General features: G+C 30.0%; 1 protein-coding gene across 3 annotated transcripts in view; it reads right to left on the bottom strand.

The window, feature by feature from the left end:
- The window catches only part of LOC106462106 (transport and Golgi organization protein 6 homolog), a 124,848-nt gene that overhangs the window by 21,944 nt on the left and 78,276 nt on the right, over positions 1-24,628 (bottom strand). For all 3 annotated transcript variants that reach the window (XM_013921992.2, XM_022389245.1, XM_022389244.1), the window contains exons 7-12: positions 15,765-15,927; positions 11,305-11,384; positions 10,714-10,826; positions 8,495-8,686; positions 2,732-2,846; positions 1,206-1,424 (exon numbers count right to left, since the gene is read on the bottom strand). In XM_013921992.2, the coding sequence (XP_013777446.1) occupies positions 1,206-1,424; positions 2,732-2,846; positions 8,495-8,686; positions 10,714-10,826; positions 11,305-11,384; positions 15,765-15,927 (882 nt within the window). The remainder of the gene's footprint in view (positions 1-1,205; positions 1,425-2,731; positions 2,847-8,494; positions 8,687-10,713; positions 10,827-11,304; positions 11,385-15,764; positions 15,928-24,628) is intronic.

The following is a 24,628-nucleotide window of genomic DNA, read 5'->3' as shown; positions in this document are numbered from 1 at the left end:
AGTACATAGTTATTTATTTTTCACAAGATATAAAAATTAGATAATAAGCTGAAATCTTAAATAAAAATATTTATAAATTTGCAATAGAATGACTAATAACAACAAAGGATACACAAACAAAAGAATAAAAACAGTAAATTTAATTATGCAAATAAAGCAGAAATATCCAAAAAGTATCTGCAAATTAAGTATGCACCAAGACAGAACATTAATATAAAACATATGCACTATTATGCAAAGTAATTTTAGAAATATACAGATTTGAATCTGGAGAAAGATAACAAAGCTAAAATAAAAGGAGAAAAAAAATGCAAACAGAAACCTAGCTTTTAGTATAAAAGTCTTTCTTAAGGGCAAAGAAATTAATAAAAGCAATTTAACCAGTATACAGTGCTTTGAAAAAGTATTACCCCACCACCACCAATAAATACATAAACTACATTTTACAATACTATGCTACTGTTGTGCTACAATATGGTTTTAACAGTTTATATACAAACAATCAGTTCAAAATCTTTAATACTTCAGAATTACAAACACACATGGTTATCTGTCTCTTCTTGATACTCTAACCAACAGTTGCTAATTATCTTGATGAGTATGTTTCTTCATGTTTTTATTATATGTTTACAAGGTACATGCTTAGACACAGTATTACTTTCTTTCTCCTTGAAGTAGATTTTCATCTCAAAAGATGTTTTACTTGTTATTTTTGTTAATTTTATTCGGTTTATTAAATACTTCAATATATTTTTTCCTTCTTTTAACATGATTATTTTTTTCGATAATGTTTTACATTCATTTTTATGCTAATTGAATTGATAACCCATTCTTCAGGAACTTAATGCCATAATAACATAAATTTACAGTATTAATAACAATCCAGGTAGTCAACACATATAACTACAGTGAAATCTTAGAATTTCTTCTAATTATTAAAACATCCTTTAGAAAACATAACGTACTTGTTGTCCAATGATTATATTTTCTTCTACAGAGGATTATGCACACATAAGGTTATTTTAAAGAAAACTGAAAAATAGGAGATCTACTACTGGTATCTTCAAATTTACACCAAGATCTCTGATTTTTTTGTAATAGGGTACAATTATCTCTATAAAAGTTCATCCTAAAATTTAGAATTTCTGATGGATAAAATCAAAATATCAGAACATACCAGCAGAATAGGAAATCCTGTTACAAACCTTTACAAATTCTATAACTTGACTTCGATTTTCCATAAGATGATCACCAACAGTTTCTATTAGTCCCTGAAGAAGTTGTAGTAGAATAAGGCTGTTACGAAACCTTTGTGTGTCTACTATATTCTGTTCTTCAGTTTCTAACAAAACCTTAAAGATATTATCTTTTTTCTCCACATTAGCTTTTTTTTGTGGTTTATGTTCAACAAGTTCAGTCAGTTTCTGTGAAAATCAGAAACTATTATCAATAGTAATAAGAACAATTGAAATATTCACAATAACAAGTAGGAGTTGTCATAAAAACCAAAGATATTATCTATGATTTCATTTCATTAAGCAGTTTAAATTGTTTATAAAGTAAACAAATTTTACTAATTTTTCAATTAATTCCAGATTCTTTCAGTAATTAACAAGTTATGATTAAACTATATATATGTATACTTTCCAGACTCTGAATGATTTAAATTATGGTACAAAGTTCAGATCATTTTTTTTACATAAGTGATACAACTTTTTACATAAAGTCTGACATTTTTACACAACTCATACAAAACTATTATGTACATTTTTTAACTTTTATACTCAAATTAAAATAATTTATTCCATCTTATTATTAATTCAAAAACATAAGGATAGGCAATGCAGTCAAACGTTTAATAACCATGACACTTGGAATGCATTCAAGCATTATTTCTTGAATACAATAACATTTCAAATAAGAATTCCTTTAAATATGAAATGAACAAACAAAATAAATACCAAAATATATCAAAGTACAATAAGAAACTGAGCTTGTCAACAACAAAAAGAATAAAATGATAGCTATAACTAAAAGTATGATAATCGTCAATTTCTAATTGTTTTAATATAAAATCATCAAAATATATTATACTACAATCACAGAATAAGTTTAAAAATCAGTTAAGGATGAAAGAAAATGTAGAAGTTTGATAAAAAAAATGAAGAAATAATCCTGGTAACAAAACAACCATGAAAAGCTTTAAGAAACAATCTAAAATAGTTCACCTAAGAACTACACATTAGAAATTCTACAATTCATTTTTCACATATGCATCAAAGTTGTAGGTAATAAAAATACAATACTTACAATAAATTTAGAAGTAAATTTACAAAACCTACCCAAAGAATATCACAAACATATCATGAAATAATTAAAAATCTATTAAAGAAACACTGAAGCTGTTAGCAAACACAAAACAAAATCAAGTGTATCATTCAAAATTTAATGCATGAAACAATATACATAGAAAGAGAAATTCACTTTAAAATTCATGAGTTAAACATATAATATTAAATAACAATGTGGTATATTATTCCACAAGTGTTTTTTATTGTTTAATACATTTAAATTAACAAGTGTACCTAAACAACTGTTATTCTTTAGTCACAGATATTAGATGAAATGCACCTTTCACCAAACATTATGAAATAAATATAACTTTAGTAAAAAAATGCATTTTGACATAAGTATAAATTCTATCAACATTAAATATGAATGGTATACCAACCTGAAGTAAACTTAGAAAGAACTGAACTTCAAGAGTCTTGTCATTCAATTTTTCGAGTATTCTCAGAATGCATTGAACTTTATTTTGATCACTGGTCAACCAGTTATCCAAATCACTGTTAAATATGTATTTATTATTTACTGAAGAACATAACAATTGTCAAAAAGCAATAAGACAACCACTATTTGATACAAAAATATCCTTATTTGTTCAGGAATTGTTCAGATAACTCAAAATCATTTTTTTTTAAGTTTCTAATCATAGACAAAATAAGAAATTTTTTGTGGTTAGGTTTGTTTTTTAATTTCCAAAACTTAATCAGAACCTTAAAATAATTGGATTCTTAAACTTTTCTACCCCTGTTTTCATAGAAAATATTCTAAAACTGACCAAGTACATGTATCACCAGCATAATTTTCAGTTGATTCGTAAATCTAAACATTAATAATATTAAAGACTGAACAAGAATTTAACTTTTCTGGGGAAAAATTAGTATAAACTTAAAATTTTCTTATATGCAATCTTTGTTATCATTTCTAAGTTATAAAATATCTAAACTGTATACACAACAATACATGACCCTAAGCAGAAAAAAAATCAACACAGTAATTTTTTTTTTATCAGTGTGAACTGTAATTTCTAATTTAACACAAGATTGTTAACAAATTCCAACACTGATAATGTATTTCTGATAGATACCTCTTTTCACGTAATAGCTTTCCTTGATTTGTGCTGCCCTCTATACATGCAATTTTCATTCGCCACTACCCTTGAAGCTCCCACCTAACTTCACATAATTACATGTGGTATAGCTGCATTGTAGCATGCAACAACCCTCCATCAACAGGAGTGTGACATGCCCTCCTAGTGTAGCTGACTCTCCCTATTTTGTAGGTCACACTCATCACTTAGAGATTAGGCAAGAAAAGGATCACTGGAAGAGGGGAAAGCTGGGTGGGATGGGAAGTGTGAGAGGAGGTATCTGTTAGAAATACATTTTTTAGTGTTGGAAAATGTTAATTTCAAATATTATACCTTACTTCCACTCATATAATAACTAGAATCCCACACTGAAGTGGTGGAGGGACTGATGCAAAATATACATATATGAGCTCCCTTTTGAAAACACTTGAATAGAACCTATGAAGTATGATACCCTAAAATATAGGTTCACCCATGACAGATCACACCTCATCTGTACCAGGGTATACTCTTCACCTGCAGTGAAGGTACGTGTCACCATGCTGGGAGGAAAGGATGCAAGTCCAATTTTGGAAATGGATGTACCAGTGCAGAATGGCTAGGGTGCATCAGACCATACTTGATAAATCAACTCCAGTCCAAAACCAGGCAGCATTGAGTATGTGTCTTCTGGTCCACAGTAGGAAGAGGGTCCCAACCGTCTACAACTGAAGACCAGGAAGCAAAAGGGAAAAGTAACTTCTATTCCAGCAATCTATGCAGACTTAGTGCATACCAACATCAGGCCACCTGGCAATGGTAGGAAGGGGGAATGCAAAAGTGATGGGTCAACTCCAGTCCAAAACCAGGTTGCTGCTGGAATTTTTCATCTAGTCTGCAGTAGGAGGAGGGCCCCTACCAACCACATGTGTGAAGACTAATGTTGGCTGGTCCTGCACTGATCCAATGCCAAACTGCCCGGGAACTGGTATCACAGGATCAGCTCCAAACAAGCCATTGCTGACAGCTGTGGCAATCAGCTCTGTGAGAGGATGAACATAGAACAGTAGCAATTGGACTAGGAGGAGGAAAGGGTTTAGCCCAATGTAACTTACAAGGATGAGTAGAAGATTGAGGCATCCTGGGAGCAAGAGGTTACGAATGTCTCGAAAGAAAAGTGACAATACAAAGATCATGGAGGTAAGATAAAGGGAGGAGGACATCTGAAAGGAAACCATCCCAACAGAGGAGATCTCAAAAACAAATAAACTATGTCAAAAGAGATAGACAGTAGAGGAAGAAATAGAAGCCAAAGTGGCAAACAAATAACAAAAGGTGTCCCCAGTAAATCAATCTATGTAATGATTAGACCATTGGTGAAGGGTAAAGATGAAATGAAGAAGCTGGGTAAAGGTAAGATGAAGACAAGTATACTTTTGGAAAGAAACAGACAAAGAAGTAGAAAGAGGAGCACCCCAAGCAGATAGAAGAGACTGAGGTTCAAGAAAAATAAAAGGGTCAGGTCCACAGGCTATATAAAAAAAGAGTCACAAAGATGAGGAGGATAGGGAAGACATCAATCAACAAGAAGTTGGGACAGAGGGGCATTAGCTTAGGCACAAATCTTGGGGGGGGGGGGGAGAAAGTTATCTGATGGAAGTTCATGAAGTTCCAAGAGTTTTCAGGATTTACAGGTGAAATAGACAGAATGTCACATACTTGAGTAATAAGCATAGTAAACAAAAAGACAGAAGAGGCAGCTGTTCAATAGCAAAAGAAAAACCAGAAGAAAAGGTTAGAGGAGAAAAAAACTGGTCAAAATCATCCACAGACGAGGCAAGCTCTACAGAAGGCAATAAAACAGAACAATGAGGGGCCAGAACTGAAGAAGAATTAACCACCTTGTCTACAATAGATTATGTGCCTCTAGTTGCCATTATTACAGGTGAAGAGCATTCTTGAAGGGGAACAACAGAGCCTTGGGTCATAAAAATAACATGGATTTGAAAATTCATACTAAAGAGGCGATTTGACAAGCATTTAATTTTTTTTCTGCTATATAGACTAACTAATGTCAAAATCATCTTTGCTGAAATGATGCAACATGCACAAGTCAGAATGCAGGTAAAAAGTTTTATTGGCATTTATCAGAATACTAAAATATAATTAGGTAAGGGCCAAGGTAGCATTTATATCATATTCATTAACAGTAACTGTAGCTGTAAAAAAATACTTCAAATGATAAATAATAACAGAAATAAAACCTTTAATTACTCAGCAGGTAACTTTTGAATCATTAACCTTTCTAGGTCAAAAGGGTGTCTCTGATATCTTTTGCTTTCCCCTTCTCACAGTGGAATTATTTGACCAAAATGTATAAAACTTAAATCAAACTGACTTAGATTTTCTACTATTCTTTAGGTTGTGTTGTTAGGCTGTTTTGAAAAAAACAACAACATTAAAATACTTCATCTCAGGATTGAAACTTTTTCATTACAGATCAGGAAATTCCAGTATATATATAATCAATCAGTTTCAACTTGACTGATATTCATTAAAAATTTTTTATACATATTTTTCCAACTGTAGTAGTCCCAAAATCAAGATAAAATCATAACAAATACAGCGAAACTGACAAAAATGTATCAATGACCTAGAACTTGACTTTTCAAAATGATATAACCATTAACCTTTTTAGCAGGCTGGGTAACAACATTTTTGCCAATAATATTCTTGATCTAGGTTAAGTTATATCTAAGAAATATAACTTATTTTCCATAAAAATAAATTATTCCTTTTATGTGCACTGCTTAATTTTGATAAACTTAACAATATTCAATACCAACATCATCTATAAAATAAAGTGCAATAACTTCTACATCAGAGAAACTGGAAGAAAATTGAAAACCAGATTCACCGTACATAATACAAAACCCTCCCAATTTTACCACCATTGTAACTCAAAAAAACTACAGTATATCTATACAAAACACTGTAATTTTAAACAAAGAACTAAACATCAATAAAAGCAAAATAGAGGAAGCTATCTTAATTGAACAAAACAGCCCTAACCTAAACCAACATCCTGGGGTACCAACATACCTTTAATAAGCTATTAACTCTCTCTCAACAAAGTCAGTTGATTCAACTGATCTCACAATCATTTTGTACTTGTTATAGTTTCCATACTATAACTTTTGGTACAGCATTTGTATCTTCACAAAATTTGGGAGACTCTTAGTACACATTACCAGTCTTTTGTACACAAAAGATCAGACTTTTTAATGAAGTATTTTTACTAAAGATTTGTCCATGAATATATATAGTCTTTTTTTTGTTACTAGCCCAAGTGCAAAGTGATTTCCACATTAAGATTAAAAATATTTTTCTTTGTCTCAAAAATTGTAAATTTTAGTTGCCTAATCTCAAAAACATCCTTAATAACTAAACTTTTTAAACTTTTTTTTTCAGTAAAACTTTTTATCTTATCTGTTATTTTCTCTACTGTAACTTTATACAAAGTTGGTCTATTTGACCAACTTCATAACTGCCCCCCAAATCTAAATTACCCTTTTTTCTTTCTAGAATAACTATAAACTGTAACATTAAACAACATTTGTTTATCCTAAATAGCTTTAAACTCGTAACTCATAACACTATACTTAAATTTTATTGTTTTATTGCCCTTTGAATCATGTCTAACTACTATTCATGCCATTATAAATTTTAAATATGCAGCTCATGTTATGGTATGAAATTACATTATGCACGAGCTACTCGTGAAAAATGTTTATTATTTATTTTACCTAATCTAACCTTAACTAACCTAAAAAAGTTTCCTATTTCTACATTTTAGTTACTTTTATAATAATAAGTAAAGAATACACATGAAAAACAAGAAATAAATTACTTACCTAGGTTTTCATTGTTGTTTTTTTTGCTGTCGAGTGTTGATGACACTTAACCCTATTTTTTTATACTAATGGTACTACTGCACTAAATAATGTTTTATTTAATTAAATAATGGTCCAAAAATACAGAATAATAACATGCAAAAAGCAAAATATGTCCCCTAACTATCACAATTTTTCTGTCTCTCTAACTATGCAACAAGAGCCATTAGAAATTCAGCTAAGCTTGTTGATGTTTCAAGCTCGAACTGGAAGCAAAATTGATCAGAAAATAATGTAATATAATACATCATTTGATAGAGTAAAATCTTGGCTTCCTATTGGTTATAAATAACATAGTATTGAACATCAGAGAGAGCTATTGGCAGTTTCTGAAAAGAGGATGTGATAGGTGGACATGGCAAAAGGGGTCTGATTTTCTATTTGATGGCTCTGTAACCAAATAAGATTAAAGATTATAAAAATTATGCTTCTCTTTAGCAGTGAAAACATTATAGTGAGTAATTTATGTTAAATTTCATACTTCTTGAAGAGGTGGTAGATATCTAGAGAGAAAATATCCCAATTTCTATACTAGGGGAAAGGATTATTTAAAATATTGCCTTATAAAATTATGAATTTAAAACTTAAAAAATATTAAAATATAGATAATTGGCTACATTTTATGCTATATTTATTGGTCTACCACAATAAGAATGTGTTTTAATTAAAATTTGAATGTAACTCACTAAACCCCGTAACATGTGCACAAAAGGATGCTTGTGGTGAAAGGGTTACGTAATCGCTGGTTATTTGATCTCTCTATTCCATACTGTATATATATATATATATATATATATATATATATTCATGTGTCTCTGTATATAAATTACTTGTACCTGATGATGACATAATCTTGTCAAAATGTTGCAGATTTATGATAAAGTTATCTTCATTACCCATTCAAGCCATCTCCAAACTTTTATTTAATATCTGTAGTATGCTAAACACACACACACACAACACACACAAAGACTTTGTTCTTGGGCAGTATAAGGGGATAAAGATCAAAATTCTATATAAACCAAAAATGAACAGTGAAGATGAACAACATTTATCACTATCTATTACAAATTATTTCACTAATAAAATGGATTTCTATAACTTACTAAATTAGTAGAAAGTATCTTACATTTTTTGATTACTGACATACTCTTCTTCGTCATAAACAACCATCATTCCTCCTCCTGGTGCATTCACAAACCTTATCTTCTTATCCATGAAGAGAGCTTCTGATTCAAAAACACAAGTATGAAGTAGTCTTACAGTCACAGATGATTCATTCCATTTGAAAACATTGAGCACGAGATCCTCGATTTTTGATCTACAAATTTACAATTACAGGTTAAAGTATTTGAGGTAAAATGTTTTAATAATTAAAAGTTAAACAGACTAAGATTTCAAGAAAAGGTGTGTTAAGTTGTCCTCTTATAACAACTACTTTCCTTTTGTTTCTTTCAGTCCTATTCTTATATAAGTATAACTCCATCTTGTGCTGGCTATGAAATGTTAAAACAGGATATTTAAAATTGAGAATACATTAATCTTACTCTGACAATATTTGATGCTTTAACATCATAAAATTTTGTAACCTAGGTCTATTTGTTACTGTATAGAAGTAAAAAAAGTATTAAAACTTCAATACACAATACATCATGTTGTCCCCAACCCTATTTCCTCTAAATCATCCTATCTGTTCTGACTTTGAGATAACTGTGTTTTGAATGTGTATTTCATCAATATGATAGTAATATTATTGTTTCTTTGATCAGAAAATTTGTACCATGCAGGAACAATCATGTGCAAAAAAATGTATAATTTCTTTTTGTACAAGTTCTTTTGAGGATAAATCAATGTTAAATTGTTAACCCAATGCCATACTATTTTTTGCAAATAATGAACAGCTTATAATACATAATGCAAAATAATGGTTGAAATGCACTCAAATTGACTAGGAACAACTTTTAAAATAGGTTTGTCAACAAATGATAGAAATTTGAATTGATACGAGAGATCTTGAAACATTTAAACATATGTAATGTGACCACACTTTTCACATTCCCATAGGCTGGTACTTCTGATTCATTTTGCTGCACACACCTTGCACTACCTTGAGGGGGTGTTTATTTTAACAGAGTTAGGTGGGATATTCCCTGGAAAGTGTCTCGAAGAGGATGCCTGTAGCCTCATAGGTGTTTCACCTGATGGTCTTCCCTGCCTGCTGTATACTGATACATGTATAATTTCCAACATTTGCTCACTTACAGTTTCATAGAAACCATTGTAATGGAACTTCTTACAAAGTCATTTTCTTGTACAAAACATATGAATTATACAATGTCATATCCAAGAGGTAAAATATAAGTTTCTTGTATACTTTACCATAATGACACATGAATGGGTGATGAGAGCTGTTGCTCCATTACATCAATTCCATCCATGCCTTTGTTCCAGTCCAGGAAGACCTTTGGTTTTAAAACAGGCTTTTCAGTCTTCCAGTTGACATATCCTGTATCAGTCATGTCTGCAGCATTGCCATTATGGATAGCACAGGTTTCTTATCAACCCATTTTACTATCATTACGTTATGCCTATGATATATAGCATATTCACCTACCTTTAAATATTGTTTTATAAAATCATCAAGCACATTCTTCCTATTTAGTCCAACTGTTCCAAGTGCATTTCTTGTTTCATTGAGCATTCTCAAGAAATGGGATGGTGATTTGTACCAGTTATTCACAAACAGACTATATCCTTGATCAAGTTAGGGATTCACCAAGTCAAAAACTATTGATTCATGAGACAGAAAGTCTGGATCACCAACTTTTTGACCAGTGAAGATTTAAAACTGGTAGCAATATCCAATGGATGATGTGTAAAACTTGTAAAATTTTACTCTAAGTCTTACTCATTTAAAAGGATTGTTTTGTATAAATGCCAGCTATCCTCAACTATTCACCAAACTCTCATTAACAGCTATGTCCTTCTTTGGAGTGTACACATGAAACCACATGACATATATGTCCTAGTATGTGCATTCTGAGGCCTGTTGATGTGATGTTCAAACACAAGAATGCATTAACATATGACACCATCAAATCAATGTTGAGATAAGGCAAATAAGTATAGCACTAAACCATTGATTCAACAACAAGTTAATGCAGTGACTTAACAAAAGTATTACAATCACTACAGCTCTGACCAGCTATTGTGCAATTTCTCTTTTTTATCATATTTAATTTTATCACAAGCCATCAAATCATTTCACTGAAACTTTTACAAAATAGACTCAGTAATATTACAATATTTCAAGATATAACAATAAGTAAATACCACTGCTAATCTTACCTTATGTGTGATATACCATTTTGTGATGAACACATTAGTTGAAAAAGTGGCAAAAAAACATGCATCAGTTCTTTCTTGAGGACCTCACCTACAACAGGACCACAAACATACAACTGCAAAACAAAGTTTAGTCAAATTAATACAAATATTTCCTTTAATTGTTTTTTATGATCATACTTGATGTGAATTCAGAGTTAAACAACAGATTTATAATTCTACACTGACTCCAATTATATTCATAATGAAATTCTTTAGTCTTATATTATCCTCATACAAACAGTATAAAATATTTATGTTAATAAAATATTCCACTAAAGTTCTTTAAAACTTGAAATGAAACAAAACCAGAAATCACAGCAACACAGAAAACAGTTTAAAATATTGAAATGGTTAATGTAGAAGTTATTAATGTTAGAGTTGCAACTCAGTTTGCCACAGAACAGAAAACCTCTTATAAAAGAATTAAACAAGGAACTTCAAAATATGAAAGACTGAAAGAAAGCAGTGACTGAAATACACAGTTTAGCTGCCACGGTTAAAACATTATATTATTTACATAATGATGATGACTGAACTAAATTTCATACTTACTTTGTGAAGTTGTTCCACACAATCTTCTACTTCACTTTCAGGAATAATAACACTGTCATTTAATTTTAATTGTTCCTTGTCTAAATGTGAAAACAAAAGCCAATTACAATAAAATTGTTTTCATGTACATCACAATCTTAAAGGAATAAAAATCATGAAGTGAGTCCTTCTTTATATGTCAAACACATATGATAACACAATTAAAATTTAAAACAGTAAAATTTCACACACTTTTATACTAACTTTATGTCCAACCATTTAGACATTAGTTTAGGTCTAACACAATACCCAGTATAAAATCTACAGTAAACTCTGTTTCAAAATAATGAAATCTCTAAACACATAACCAGTTTCAAAAACCATGTACTTTAACCATACAAGTTTTATAGTTAAATTCCAAAATAACGTGTAATTACTGATAATTTCAGACTGAAATTCCATACTCCACAAAGTGCTTTAGATGGTAAATACTCTCTGATTGTTACCAAATGGCTATATAACATCAATCTATCTTTTGAAAGATACCCTTAAATCTTTATCACTTAACTGTAATAAAAACTCAGAAGATTTACATTATTACCATCACAGACTGTATGAAATAACAGATATAACTACTGCAACACAAGTGCATATTACTGTAAAAAAACTCTACTCCACTTATTTCTCTGCTCTATGTGATAAAAAGACAAAACACTCATAAACTTCAAAATTGTGTGAACAAAAACAACTTGAAATTACTGTTATCAGAAGATAGTACATTAAATGATTCCATATTAAAACTAATGTTATAACTATTCACAGGCAGATTATCCAAACTAAAAACCTTTACTCATTACATAAATAATATTTTTAATTCATCACTCCCATTTCTGGATATTCTTCTTTCCATAACTTCTGATAAGATCACAATCAACAAGCCTACAGTTGCCAACAACTATTCACATTTTGGTTCTAGCCAATCAATATATATATATATATGACAAATAACCTCCCAAGATCCCAATTCATTTGGCTACAGACATTGTGTACTGAATACGATGATCAGGATTTTTCAAGACCCCTCCATAGTTTCCTACCATCATGATACCAATATTAGTCACTCCCTAGTTCACAGTGACTATCACATACATATGACTGTTTCCATTTAAGTATAGCAAGATAGTTAAACTGAGTTATTTTTAGAAGTGACAGTTTATCGTAGGTTTGTTTACATAATTGTGTACGACTCAGACATTGTGTGGTTCAATTGGTGTGAATTAGTGCTTGTTGTGTTATTGTGTCATGTTACTAGAACCATCCAAGTTTTTCTTGTTATTTCAATAGAGTATTATTGCATCATATTAATGTGTAGTGTTTGGAACGTTATAGGCCTCTGTCAGTCTATAAATACGTGTACAAAATGTAGTTCAAGTAAGACAGACAGTTAGTGTTTGTGAGTTTAGCTGTAAAGAGCATATAGTGGTGCCTTTTTGAAAAGTGAAACTATTGCAGATTGTATTGTAACAACAGAGTAGACAAGAATAATTTGTCATGTCAATTGTGTTGTAAAGTAATCGAACAAACCTGCGTGGACTTTTAACAAAAAGAAACAGTTATTTAAAGCTCTGATACAACTGTGGTAACCAAAAGTATAATGTATGTCAAATTATCACTGACTGTATTCTAGCAACAGAGCAGAGGAGAATAATTTATCTTGTCAATTGTGTTCTCAAGTAACTGAACCAGCTTGTGTGGACATAAAGAGACAAATATTTAAAGCTCTGGATACAAGTGTGGTAATTAAGTGTGTAACAAACATTTGCATATACATTTGACTTCTTTTAATATATTATTTTAAAACAAGTGGACTATGTGCTTTTTTTATTGTTGGTATTTATTGTAAAGAATCCTGCTCATCCATATGTAAAAACCTGACACCCACTTCATTAAACAAAAATATTACTGTAGATAGCCATCCTTGTAACAGAAGATGCTGCAAAATGTGTGCTAATAATGACACAAGATCATCGGTGTATGATCTTGAGTTTTTACATGAAGGATCAATATAACTGCACATCCAAGTGAGTCACATATTCTATTGTATGCTCATGTTGTGGAAATTAAACATAGGAGAAACTAGTAGATTATTAGCAGAATGTACTTGAAAACATCTCAGAGACATAATAAATAATTTAAATTACAGAACCCTACCCTTAAACATTTTTAAATAATTGCTTTGATAAAGGCCCCTATAAACAAGTATAACTGCAAACTACAAGAAAACAAAACAATTTTTGACCTGGGAACTATCCACCCCAATGTGATAGATAAATATTTTAGTTTTTTTGTAATGTTCTATCCTATGATTTTAACTTTTTTAATTTTCTAAAATTTTCTTAATTTTTTTTATAGATTTATGATTTACAGCTTGTGTCAACTAAACCTGTAATTACTATTATTTTTTAACTTATATCAAATTCTAATTTTTGGATTTTTATTTTAAAACCTTATTATTCATTTGTACACACACACACACATATATATATATATATATATACACAAATTTACTTTGTATAGTGTCATGCAACTTTTGAAATAAAACTTTTTTCTTTATGAATTTACTGTTTAGCTACAGCTGCTTGAAGGAGGGCATTGTCTATTGTATCAACAATAGTATATGTCAAAAAACCATATCTCTGTAATTAATATCTCATTGTCTTCAGTGGTTTAAACTAAAACATAATCCTTGCTTTAAAACTGAAAACATTCTAGTAGAGAATACCGAAAATGTAAAATCTCTAGTTTTAGAGACACAGCTTATAGATAGCATTCTTAAAGTGTAAGAAATACATCTAAAAAACATGCAACATCCACCCTAGTCAAAATACAACTAAAATATAACAATGTTTAGGGACAACAAAGGACCTATTGATCCATCTAGGCTGTCCCATCCTCTAAACTAAAATAAAACTATTAAATAATAATAAAAAAAAATCTCAAAGCCAGCCCTTATCATTCATACAGTTATCAAGTTTGCTCTTAAACTCACTTAAATTTATTGCTTTCACAACATCTGAAGGCAACCCATTCCAAAGGCCAATCACCCTTTTACAGATAAATGTAATGCCTTGTGACTAAACAGAACTAAAACATAGCATTCTCTCTAGTCAACATACAACTAAAATGTAAAACATATGCACTAGTAAATATACAACATGTAACAACCTCTAGCATCAATATATAAATAAAATGTAACATTCTCTAAAGTCAATACGCAGTTGAAACATATCTTCTTGTAAATAGTATAAAATTGAAATGTAACAGATGTAGTATCATAAAAATAAAATACAACCCCTTTCATAAGAATATACAGTTAAAACCAAAAATGGTCAAATAACAATACAATGATGAATTTAATATCACAAGTGTCAGGTATGCAGCTTATGCATAACAACCTCAAGTGGCATTATACATCTGAAAAGTAATATACCTAGAGTGTAATATCTAAGCTCAACCATATACAACTTGAATGTGTGAAGTGTGAACATTCAATGTAACAAGCCCTATTAAAAATACAGAAATGAAATATAACACATGGTAGTAGTGAACACTTAATGTACCACACATTAACATCAATATGTAATAAAACCTAGCATCAATTAGTTATGTGTATAAAACAGGGATTTTGCATCCCCTTGTAGCAGGCATACACACTTGAAAATTGACTTAATATCATCACTAGATTTTATGCTTTCATTAATTAAGATACATTTATAGGAAAAGGACTGGGCTACTTTACTTTAGCTAATAATATAGTAATATTAATAAATCTTGATATTCTATCGGTGAAGTTCAACAAGTATCTTTATATAGAAACAACCACTATATTCATAAATTTTCTCATAAACTAGGTAGACAGCTGATAAAATTCAAATTTGATGAGTTGCTTCCCGATAGTTTTGAGAAGGTAAACAATAGTATTGTTTTCTGTAGCTCACTCCTTTAGCATAACACTGCTTAATTATTCATTTCATATTTTACTTTTGCACATTTTTTATGTTTCAACAGAAAAAATACTATTTTCAATTTCTTTCTTTCAGTCAGATAATCAAAATTAACTTGCCTCATATACCCTTTGTATACTCAACTATCTTTAATTGTTATGATCATCATTAAAATACTACTTTATTATTTATCTATATTTCACAGTAAATAACCAACTTATAATTTCAGTTGGTATACGCTAATAGCACATGTACATTTATTCACTTTGTCTGTTGATTAATTCAATAATAGATTTTGGTATGGCATCTAATGAATTATAATTAATGTGAAATAGAAGCTTAACATCACACGAGTAAAATATCTGACACGAATAAGCAATGTACAACTGGGAATACAAATTTACAATATATGAAACCTTAAATACAATATTAAATTAAGCTAAACTAAACTTGAATAAAATAGTATCTTCCACAAACCTGGATAATGTAGAACCTTCAAAAAAGGTTTAAAAATATGACTGAGAATACAGTTAAAAGAAAGGTCACGTCTCATCAATGTCATCTGGGACAGTGTACTGCTTGCCACATAGAGCATTAGCATGCTCTTATCCTTGTCTGAAGCTTTCAACAAATGCAGAACCTTCGCATAAGAATATATAAATGTCAAGGTTAAATATACGTTTCAAATCAGGTATATTACCCCTGAAATACTGAAAGTCTTTCCTTGTTGAGTTTGAACTCAAGTTTACAACAAAGTGTGCAATAAAAAATTTAAAAATGTTCTTTACGCATAAAAGAACACGTGTCACTTACCCATAATTCTTCATTTTCCCAATATAAACATAACTTACTGTACAAATGTCAGGGGATCTTACATAAGCTCTGTTTCCCGACCATAAGTTATATTTTCTTGTTGACCACCATGCTGTTAACTTTTCTACAACTTTCTTTCTGATACACTTTTTGTGCCACTATTGACATCTTTATAACACAACTGGAGGCCTTACTTATAACTTACCTGTAGTACGTAGGGCAAAATTGTAGTTGCAATGTAAACACTGCTGATTCAAAACTTATGCCATGTAGATCATACTGACACTTACGTTGTGCAACACTCAACATTTTCTTTTGTTTCTGATGAGGGCAAATATTTTAGTTAAGCCTAATTGCCTTTAGAGTCAGATTTGTCTGCTACAGTTCTAGCCCTAATACTAATGACACTTCTGCTGGTCTCATTTCTTTTTTGTCAGGTGTTATAAATGTTCAATATTAAACATATTTCCTTTACACCTGAGAGCACTTGTGTGATGTTAGATGAATTCAGTACTTGAATTATTTCTTTCTCCCCTTATCTGATTTTGTGGTTGCAAATACTTTCTGAAACTAGTTCTGTATTCAAACACTCCATACTCCCTTTCTATTTTCCCTCTCAAATTTTTGACCCTCTGTTTGGTTATAGAGGAAGTGTAGGGTTTGTTTCCATGTAGTATTTTTGTTTTATTTTTTTTACTTTGACTCATTAAAGGTTTCCTGCCCTGCAGGGGGATCACAAACTTCCATTTCTGGACACTCTGATAAACAACAATAATGGACAATTTAAATGTGAAGTTTATCATAAAAATGCTTTTACTGGATTGTATTTTAATTTTGAGACTTTTATTTCCACTATTTCTAAGGAGAATTTAGCAAATATATTTTTCATTATGCCTTTGAAATACCCAGCATTTTTAAACATCAAGGAATTCTCATGTAAAAATGACTTTCCAAATTATTTTGTTGACAGAATACTTTTGTTATCTGAATAAGCACAGTGTACTTGCATCTTGTGTTCATGATGTATGTAAGAATATTGTTGTCATTAGTTTGCCTTATATGGGCAGATAATCATTGATTATTAAAAGTCAGCTAGAGAACATCTTCCACAGGATACAACTCCAAATGCAGTAGAAGTGAGTTTTTAAACCTAACTGTTGCCTTAGCTACTTTTTCAAACTTCAAGACAAAATTCCACCTCTTCAATCCTCTTTTTTTGTATATAAACTTTCTTATCTTTACTGTCAGCAAGGTGATATTGGTTACACCAAAAGAAAGTTAATAACTTGAATTAAAGAACGTACAAATGCTAGATCTTTAATCAAGTTTAATATACTCATACACACACAGAGTAAATGTGACATTCCTGTCAAAACTAATTTGTTTAGGATCTTGGTTATGGTCAATAATGATCAAAGTCTCAGCATCAAGGAGACTTTGCTGATTTATAAACTGAGGCCCAAGATCAACTTTCTCAATTTGGCTTGTAAATTATTACTAAAGCTTTAAAATGTCATTTTTGTAATAGTATTCTCATCAAAGCATTTCTTTTTGGTTTCACTTGAAGACAGACTGACACAGTCTGAAAGTTTGTGATCATGTTAGGTTAATTTTATTAAGCTAGCTTTTAGGATATAAGAGGTTTTAGATGTAAATTTAGTTTATTTTGTACTTAATTTTATTTAATTGTACCTATTTTCTTTTTCTTAATCGTTATGATTTAACTTTGTAACTAGGGTTGTTGTTTTTTCTACCAATTTGTTTTTGTTTGTATTGTGATTCTAATTGTACATTTTATTTTTTTTCTTCAGGGACCAACATTGTTGCACCTGGTGGCCCTGCCTTGCTGCAAGAAATTTATTGGCAAAAGTAAAATTATTTTCTATGAGGGTTGTGGTTATAATATTATCTTATTCCTCATTTGCCATTATATGAGTGATATAAATTTTACTAATAAATAAGCTTTTACTCTTAAGACTGCTTTGTAATAAATCCATTTCTGATGTTATCAAATGCAGGTACGGTGTATCAACATTAACTTTATCTGCATGTTCCCCAAGTGATTTACAACTTATAATGGCATGAATAGTAGTTAGGCATGGTTCAAAAGGCAATCAAAGGGCAATAAAACAATAAAATTTAAGTATAAATGGATGTATACTGTTATGAGTTTAAAGCTACTTAGGATAAACGAATGTAGTTTCATGTTACAATTTGAAGTCATTCTAGAAAGAAAAAAGGGTAATTTAGGTTTATTTCGATTCTTTTTTTTTTTGGTAGTTAGAAGGTCGGTCAAATTGACCAACTTTGTATAGAGTTACGGTAGAGAAAATAACTGATAAAATATAAAGTTTTACTGAAAATAACAATTTGAAATGTATTTAGGTTTTAGAGATTACACAAATGAAGTTTGAGATGAAAAAGTATTTTTAATCTATCAAAGTAGCAAAATCTTCTTCTAAAACATTGATTTTTAGTCCTGATATTTTAATTTACAATACAGTAGTAGTTGCACAAATCTGCAATCATGGTACAGAGAATTTTAGTCCAAAATTCTTAATGCATCTGAATTTTTACCAGTAATTATTTTGTGAAGCCCAAAATAAAAATTTATATGGTATGTCTACTTTATAAGACAGTCACAAAGTACTCCCACATACATAATGTAATAAGACATAACAGAACTATCTCATGAAACAGTAAACAACTTCCTTCACTGAACTTTTCTGGAAGAAATGACAGGGTTAAATTCGCACACGACCTCAACCAGATTTAACATTTTCTGAATTACAGCTTTATAAAAATTTAAAAATTTTATAACTACTCTATTTTGTAAGCACACACTGTGAGAAGATGAAATGTGGTATTTGCAAATTACAGACATGCAGATATCATACAACAGTCATGACTAGTACTAAAATATTACATTTCCATTAATCACAGTTAATAATAAAAAATGTTTGTAAAATGATTTGTTTGATTTTTATCTTGGGGTGTAGTTTTGTTCTACTTGCTACACATAATCTAATAATGAATGAGTTTTTACTTTTTCTGATATTTATATTGGTTTGAGTTACAAATGCAACTGTGAATGTTTGGTAAATCATCTGACACTGGCAAATATAGCTAAGCCTACTAAAATGATTACATTTCAGTTTTAGTCAAAATATGTGAAAATTTTTAATTCTTTCCTTATTTTTCAATGTTTAGTTTAAAATATTTTTAACAAAACAAAGAAACAATACACAATTGAAAAAGAAAGCTGCATTTTCTTTTCCATATAAAAATGTATATAAATGATGTCACTTTTTATCATTCAACATTTTTATTCTCAACAAAAATGCATATATAATGTCTATTATTTACAAACACAGTAATAAAATAACTAGTCTCAACAGCTCTGAACCCATAAAATGAAACATCATACAAAAACAAACATATTAATAAAACAGCTATTTAAGTTATAATCATATTCAAATAAGTCAAGTAATATGAGCATATAGCGGCTGCTATCAGCATTGGCCTAATGAGTTCAATGAAACAATGGTTAGATGTGGAGACATTAAATCATATTGCTGTTGCTAATTAAGATAATACAGTATAGTACATGGTCATTCTTCTCCAGCCTAATAATCGTTATTCCTGATATCACTTACTTCTTCTTATCAGTCTGACTACAAAGTACCCTCAGATAAATTAAAAAGGTTATATCCACATCTACATGAAAACTTTCTTGTCTTTGTGATGATTCAAGTAGATGCTTTTATCAGACAATGCATATAATTATAAAGAAGTTAGGTTAGGAAAGTGTCACTGAGTGTTTAGAATGTTCATATGTTCAAAATACAGATATGTTATATGATATACATTTTCAAAAATATTGTTGAAAAGCAATATTATTGAATGTTTCTTATATTTAAGTTTTTTAAAGGTTTAAAACTAATTATGTGATTCTCAGAACTGCTTAAATCAAACCTTATAAATAATAATTATAAAAACCAATGTACATCAGGAGACAAAATATCTGGATTTGCATCATAATTTGCAAATCATTTTCCTCTTTGCTCAGCAAAACATATGAATCATTCCTTTCTCTTGTATGTTGTCTTCGAGTATTTCCACACTTTGTGATGCACTTTGTAGTAGTCTTTACATGGTGATTTGAATTACGCTGGTTGGCAACTGCAACCTAGCCAACTAGACAAGAGTATATATGTACAGTACATGCACTGCATTGAGCTGGTTATAAACTCTCTCAATATGGGCTCGGTCCCATGGACCGACCATGTGACCATTTTTACTTGTATATAGTTTTAATATTAACATTTTTAATACAGTATGTATACCTTCATAAAATTTTGCAGTCTTTTAGTAAACATTACAAGTTATTTTCATATAAAATCAGTTTTCAAATGAAGTATTTTTACTAAGGTCTTGTCCATGAATTTTTGTCCAGTCTAATTGATTTTCATGTTCAGGTTAAAAATACTTTTCTTCATCTCAAAAATCTCAAATGTGATTACATAATCTCTAAAACCTCTAAATACATTTTAAACATTTTATTTTCAGTAAAACTTAATATTTCATCATTATTTTCACTATGCTAAATCTATATGAGGTTGGTCAATTTAACCGACCTAGTTACCAGTAAAAAAAATCTAAATAATCCTTTTCCTTTCTAGAATAACTTCAAATTGTAACATGAAACTACATTTTCTATCCTAAGTAGCTTTAAACTCATAACAATATACATCTATTTATAAGTAAATTTTGTTGTTTCATTGGCATTTGAACCATAACTTACTACTAGTATTATTTGTGCCATTATAATATAAGTTGTAAATCACTTGAGGAATGTGAAGCTCACATTAAGCTATTGAATTACATTATCCAGAAGCCACTCCAAGCTGCTCAAATGTGTGCCTCGTGAAAAGATTTTATTATATTATTATTATTTATTTTAGCTAATCTAACCTTAACTAACGTAAAGACTTTCGTATTTTCACATTTTAGTTACTTTTATAATAACAAATCAAGAATATATGTGAAAAACAAAAACAAAGTACTTACGTGGGCCTTCTTTTTATATACTATTGACTGTCAATGTCACTGAACCCCATTTTTTTCATACTAATGGTAGTAGTGCACTAAATAATGTTTATTTAATTCAATAATGCACCAAAGAACATAGAATAATACGATGCAAAAAGCAGACAATGTTCCATAACTATCATAATTTTCCTGGCTCTTTAACTATGCAACAAGAGTTGTTGCAAATTTATCTAAGCTAGTTGATGTGTTTCCCATCAGAACAAAGCTTTTACTGAAAGCTTAATTAACATTTTTCTGTAAAGAAAACAATGTAAGATAACAAATCATTTTAAAGATTAAAACCTCAGGTTTCTATTGGTTAAAAAATAATATAGTACTAAACATAATAGAGAACTATTGACAAATCCTGAAATAGAGAATGTGGCAGGTGGGGTGACAAGAGGGGTCTGATTTTCTGTTTGATGGCTCTGTAACCAAACAAAATTGAAGGCTATGATAAATATCCTTTATCCGAGTGATTACAATATTATAATAAGTAATTTACATTAAATTTCGTACTATTTGGAGGGTGATAAATAAATTAAAGAAGAAGGGATGCCTAGAGAAAAAAAAGTCACATTTCTCATACTAGGGGAAATTCAGGATTTTTTTTAATATTGTGTTATAAAACTAAAAACTTCTATACTATTAAAGTATGGATTGTTAATTACGATTTTATGCTATACTAATTAGTATAGTATGAATAAACAAAAAGTAGTTTAATTAAATTTTGAATGTAACTCACTAAAAAACCTCATATGCCTATGGCAAGAGGGGTAATTACTGTTGAAACAGTAATTCTTCAAAAAGCCACAGAGACCATGTTATAAAGAGTGATGAGTTCTCACCAAAAATAAGAAATAAACTAAATTAATTTGAAAAATGATTTGTGGCAACCTTGTTCAGTTGCTATATCAAATCACTTCTTTATCTGGTTAATTGATTGTTGCATTATTTTTAGACAGCTGAGGTGTTTGGTGTTTTTTGCAGTTTTACTTTATATACCAGGAACTATTTTGTTCATGAAATGCCATGTGTGGTACAATTATGTATTAGGATTTGAAGCTGAATAAACATGTTATTAGAATAAAAACATATCATTTACCTCTTTTTCATTAGTGGATGTTTTTACAAAGAGTTAAGACTGTTAGTGCTGGATTTAGTTGCCATATGTCTTAAAATGATGAATGTTAAAAAGATGCTAAGCAATATTTGCTAATTGCTAAGCAAATTCAGTATTGATTATCAGTTTCTGTTAATCAAATCCACCAAACTATTTTGTCCCTTGTACATACACATATAAAATTAAGTGCACAGCTGCATAAAAATAAATGAATACAAGTTTGTAAAATTATCTGTGATGTGTTTTCTCAAGAGAAAAAAGCTTTCCCAAAAGCATTATTTAAAAGAAAAACTGGACACATAAATAACTGGTATGTAATCTCATATCAAAAGTTCATAAATTATAAAACAGAATAAATTGAACAATAGAGTAAAATATAAACATATCAGTTATGAAAATTGAATTTTTTGTCAATTTCATGAGGGGATTCTGGGTTTATTTGTAAGATTAGACAGTGTTCAAGGCTTTCTCAATTTAAATTTCTTTAAAGTGCATATGATCAGTGCATATGTCTAGAAACAGAAGTCAGTGAAGCCTTTGCATACAGATATGGTGCTTGCACAATACATCACCAAATCTACAGGCTGCTTCTCTGATATATAGTTTGTTAAATTTACTTCATTTAGTGTAGTAAATAAAGCATTTTGAAGTGTAAGTGTTAAATTTACATTGTTTTGGAATGAATGGACATTTATATGAAGTTTTCTATTACACTGGCATGCCCATTAGCAAGAGAAGTGTTGTCATACTGTTCCTCAGTGTGTGCTAAGTGGTCTTTAAGGTTTTGGTTATACAAGAGATCAAAGGAGTAGTAGTGAATATGTCAAATGTGGAAGAATCAGTCATAAGTAAATTACACATTTTTCATATAAGGTTTGTTACTGACATTTAGAAGGTGGTAGGTTGATATCATACAGATTCTGTTGGTTTGACCTTTATCACTGAGTTTGATACATAACAATGAGTATAGGATTTTATACTTTTTCAATAATGTCAACATGGTAGACTCATTGCTTGAAAAATCCTTCTGCCTCAGTAGCTTTGCTGTCAAGATCTTGGTCTTTAGAGTACAAACATTTTAGCTTTGTGAACTGTCTTTTAGGAATGGCATTCATTGTTTCATAAGAATGAAAATAAAGGTAATCTAAATAAGCATGACTGTTTTTGTTGTGTACATTGCTCTCAAATGAATATCATAATATATGGATATTAATATCAAGAAATTAGGCTCTTTGGTCAGATATTTTAAACATGTATATTAGAGCTGCATGAAGATGTTAACTGGAGTCAATGAGCTGCTCTTCTGGAATCCTGGCAGAGTTAGGGATAATCCTGTCAAAGGTGTTCTTCAATGAAGCCAACAAATAGATTACAAAAAGAAGGACTTCTGTTGCAATTTCCCCAACTTTAAGCTGAACCTGACATTTATCAGTGATGAAGTTAATGGAATCTTTTAATATAAACATTCATTTTCTTCAATTACCATTGATCATTTTCACTGTAACCAATTCACAGTTATTTTTCTTGTATGGTTATATCAGTCTTCTAATAACTTCTGTTTGTGATTATTCTTCTACTGGTTTTTCCTCGTTCAATCTAAACTGATTTTATTCTTCTACCTAGAAACTTCTTTACTGTACAAGTACATTTCTAATCCAATAAATGCACGAATTCCCTTTTATTGATTCATTTTATTATTATTGATTACGTTACTAGAATCTTTCCAATTTAGTCAAAAGATGAATTTTCTTATCCAGTATATTTCTATTTGCTATGGTTCTGTATGATTCTTCTTAATTAAGCCTAAACATGAATTATTTTTTTAACAGAAAGTGATCCTTTTCTTTTTGAACATTGATAAATATGGCTAATCCAGTTTCCTGTATTTTATTCTACTACAACAGAGAAACCTATAGTTTTATAACTAATTTCTTCTACTACAAAAAGACCATTTTTATAACTGTACAGGAATACTACAAATCAAGTGTAAATGTTAATCATTTTCTACTATAGATATACACTTTCTTTATAATGATATAGCTCTAAAACAATCAAGCCTAAAAATGTTTATTTTCCCCTACTAGAAAGTGACTGTTTCCATATAATCACAGGAAAATTACCAATCCAATCTAGACATGCATTTCCTTCTACTACAAAAATACTTTTTCCCATGTAATTTTATAACTATACACCTGGAAAAAAGTTAAGCATCCCCAAATATTTTTCAGGATTGCTTATTGAAAATAAGGTTTAATTTTCATGATGTTGAGCAATGTTCATAATTTCAAACATAATTAAAAGGATGTGAGCGTTC

This window comes from Limulus polyphemus, unplaced genomic scaffold (genome assembly GCF_000517525.1).
Source record: "Limulus polyphemus unplaced genomic scaffold, Limulus_polyphemus-2.1.2 Scaffold1096, whole genome shotgun sequence".
Lineage (NCBI taxonomy): Eukaryota > Metazoa > Arthropoda > Merostomata > Xiphosura > Limulidae > Limulus > Limulus polyphemus.
The sequence above is the reverse complement of the archived record's forward strand: the minus strand, read 5'-3'. Positions and strand labels throughout refer to the sequence as shown.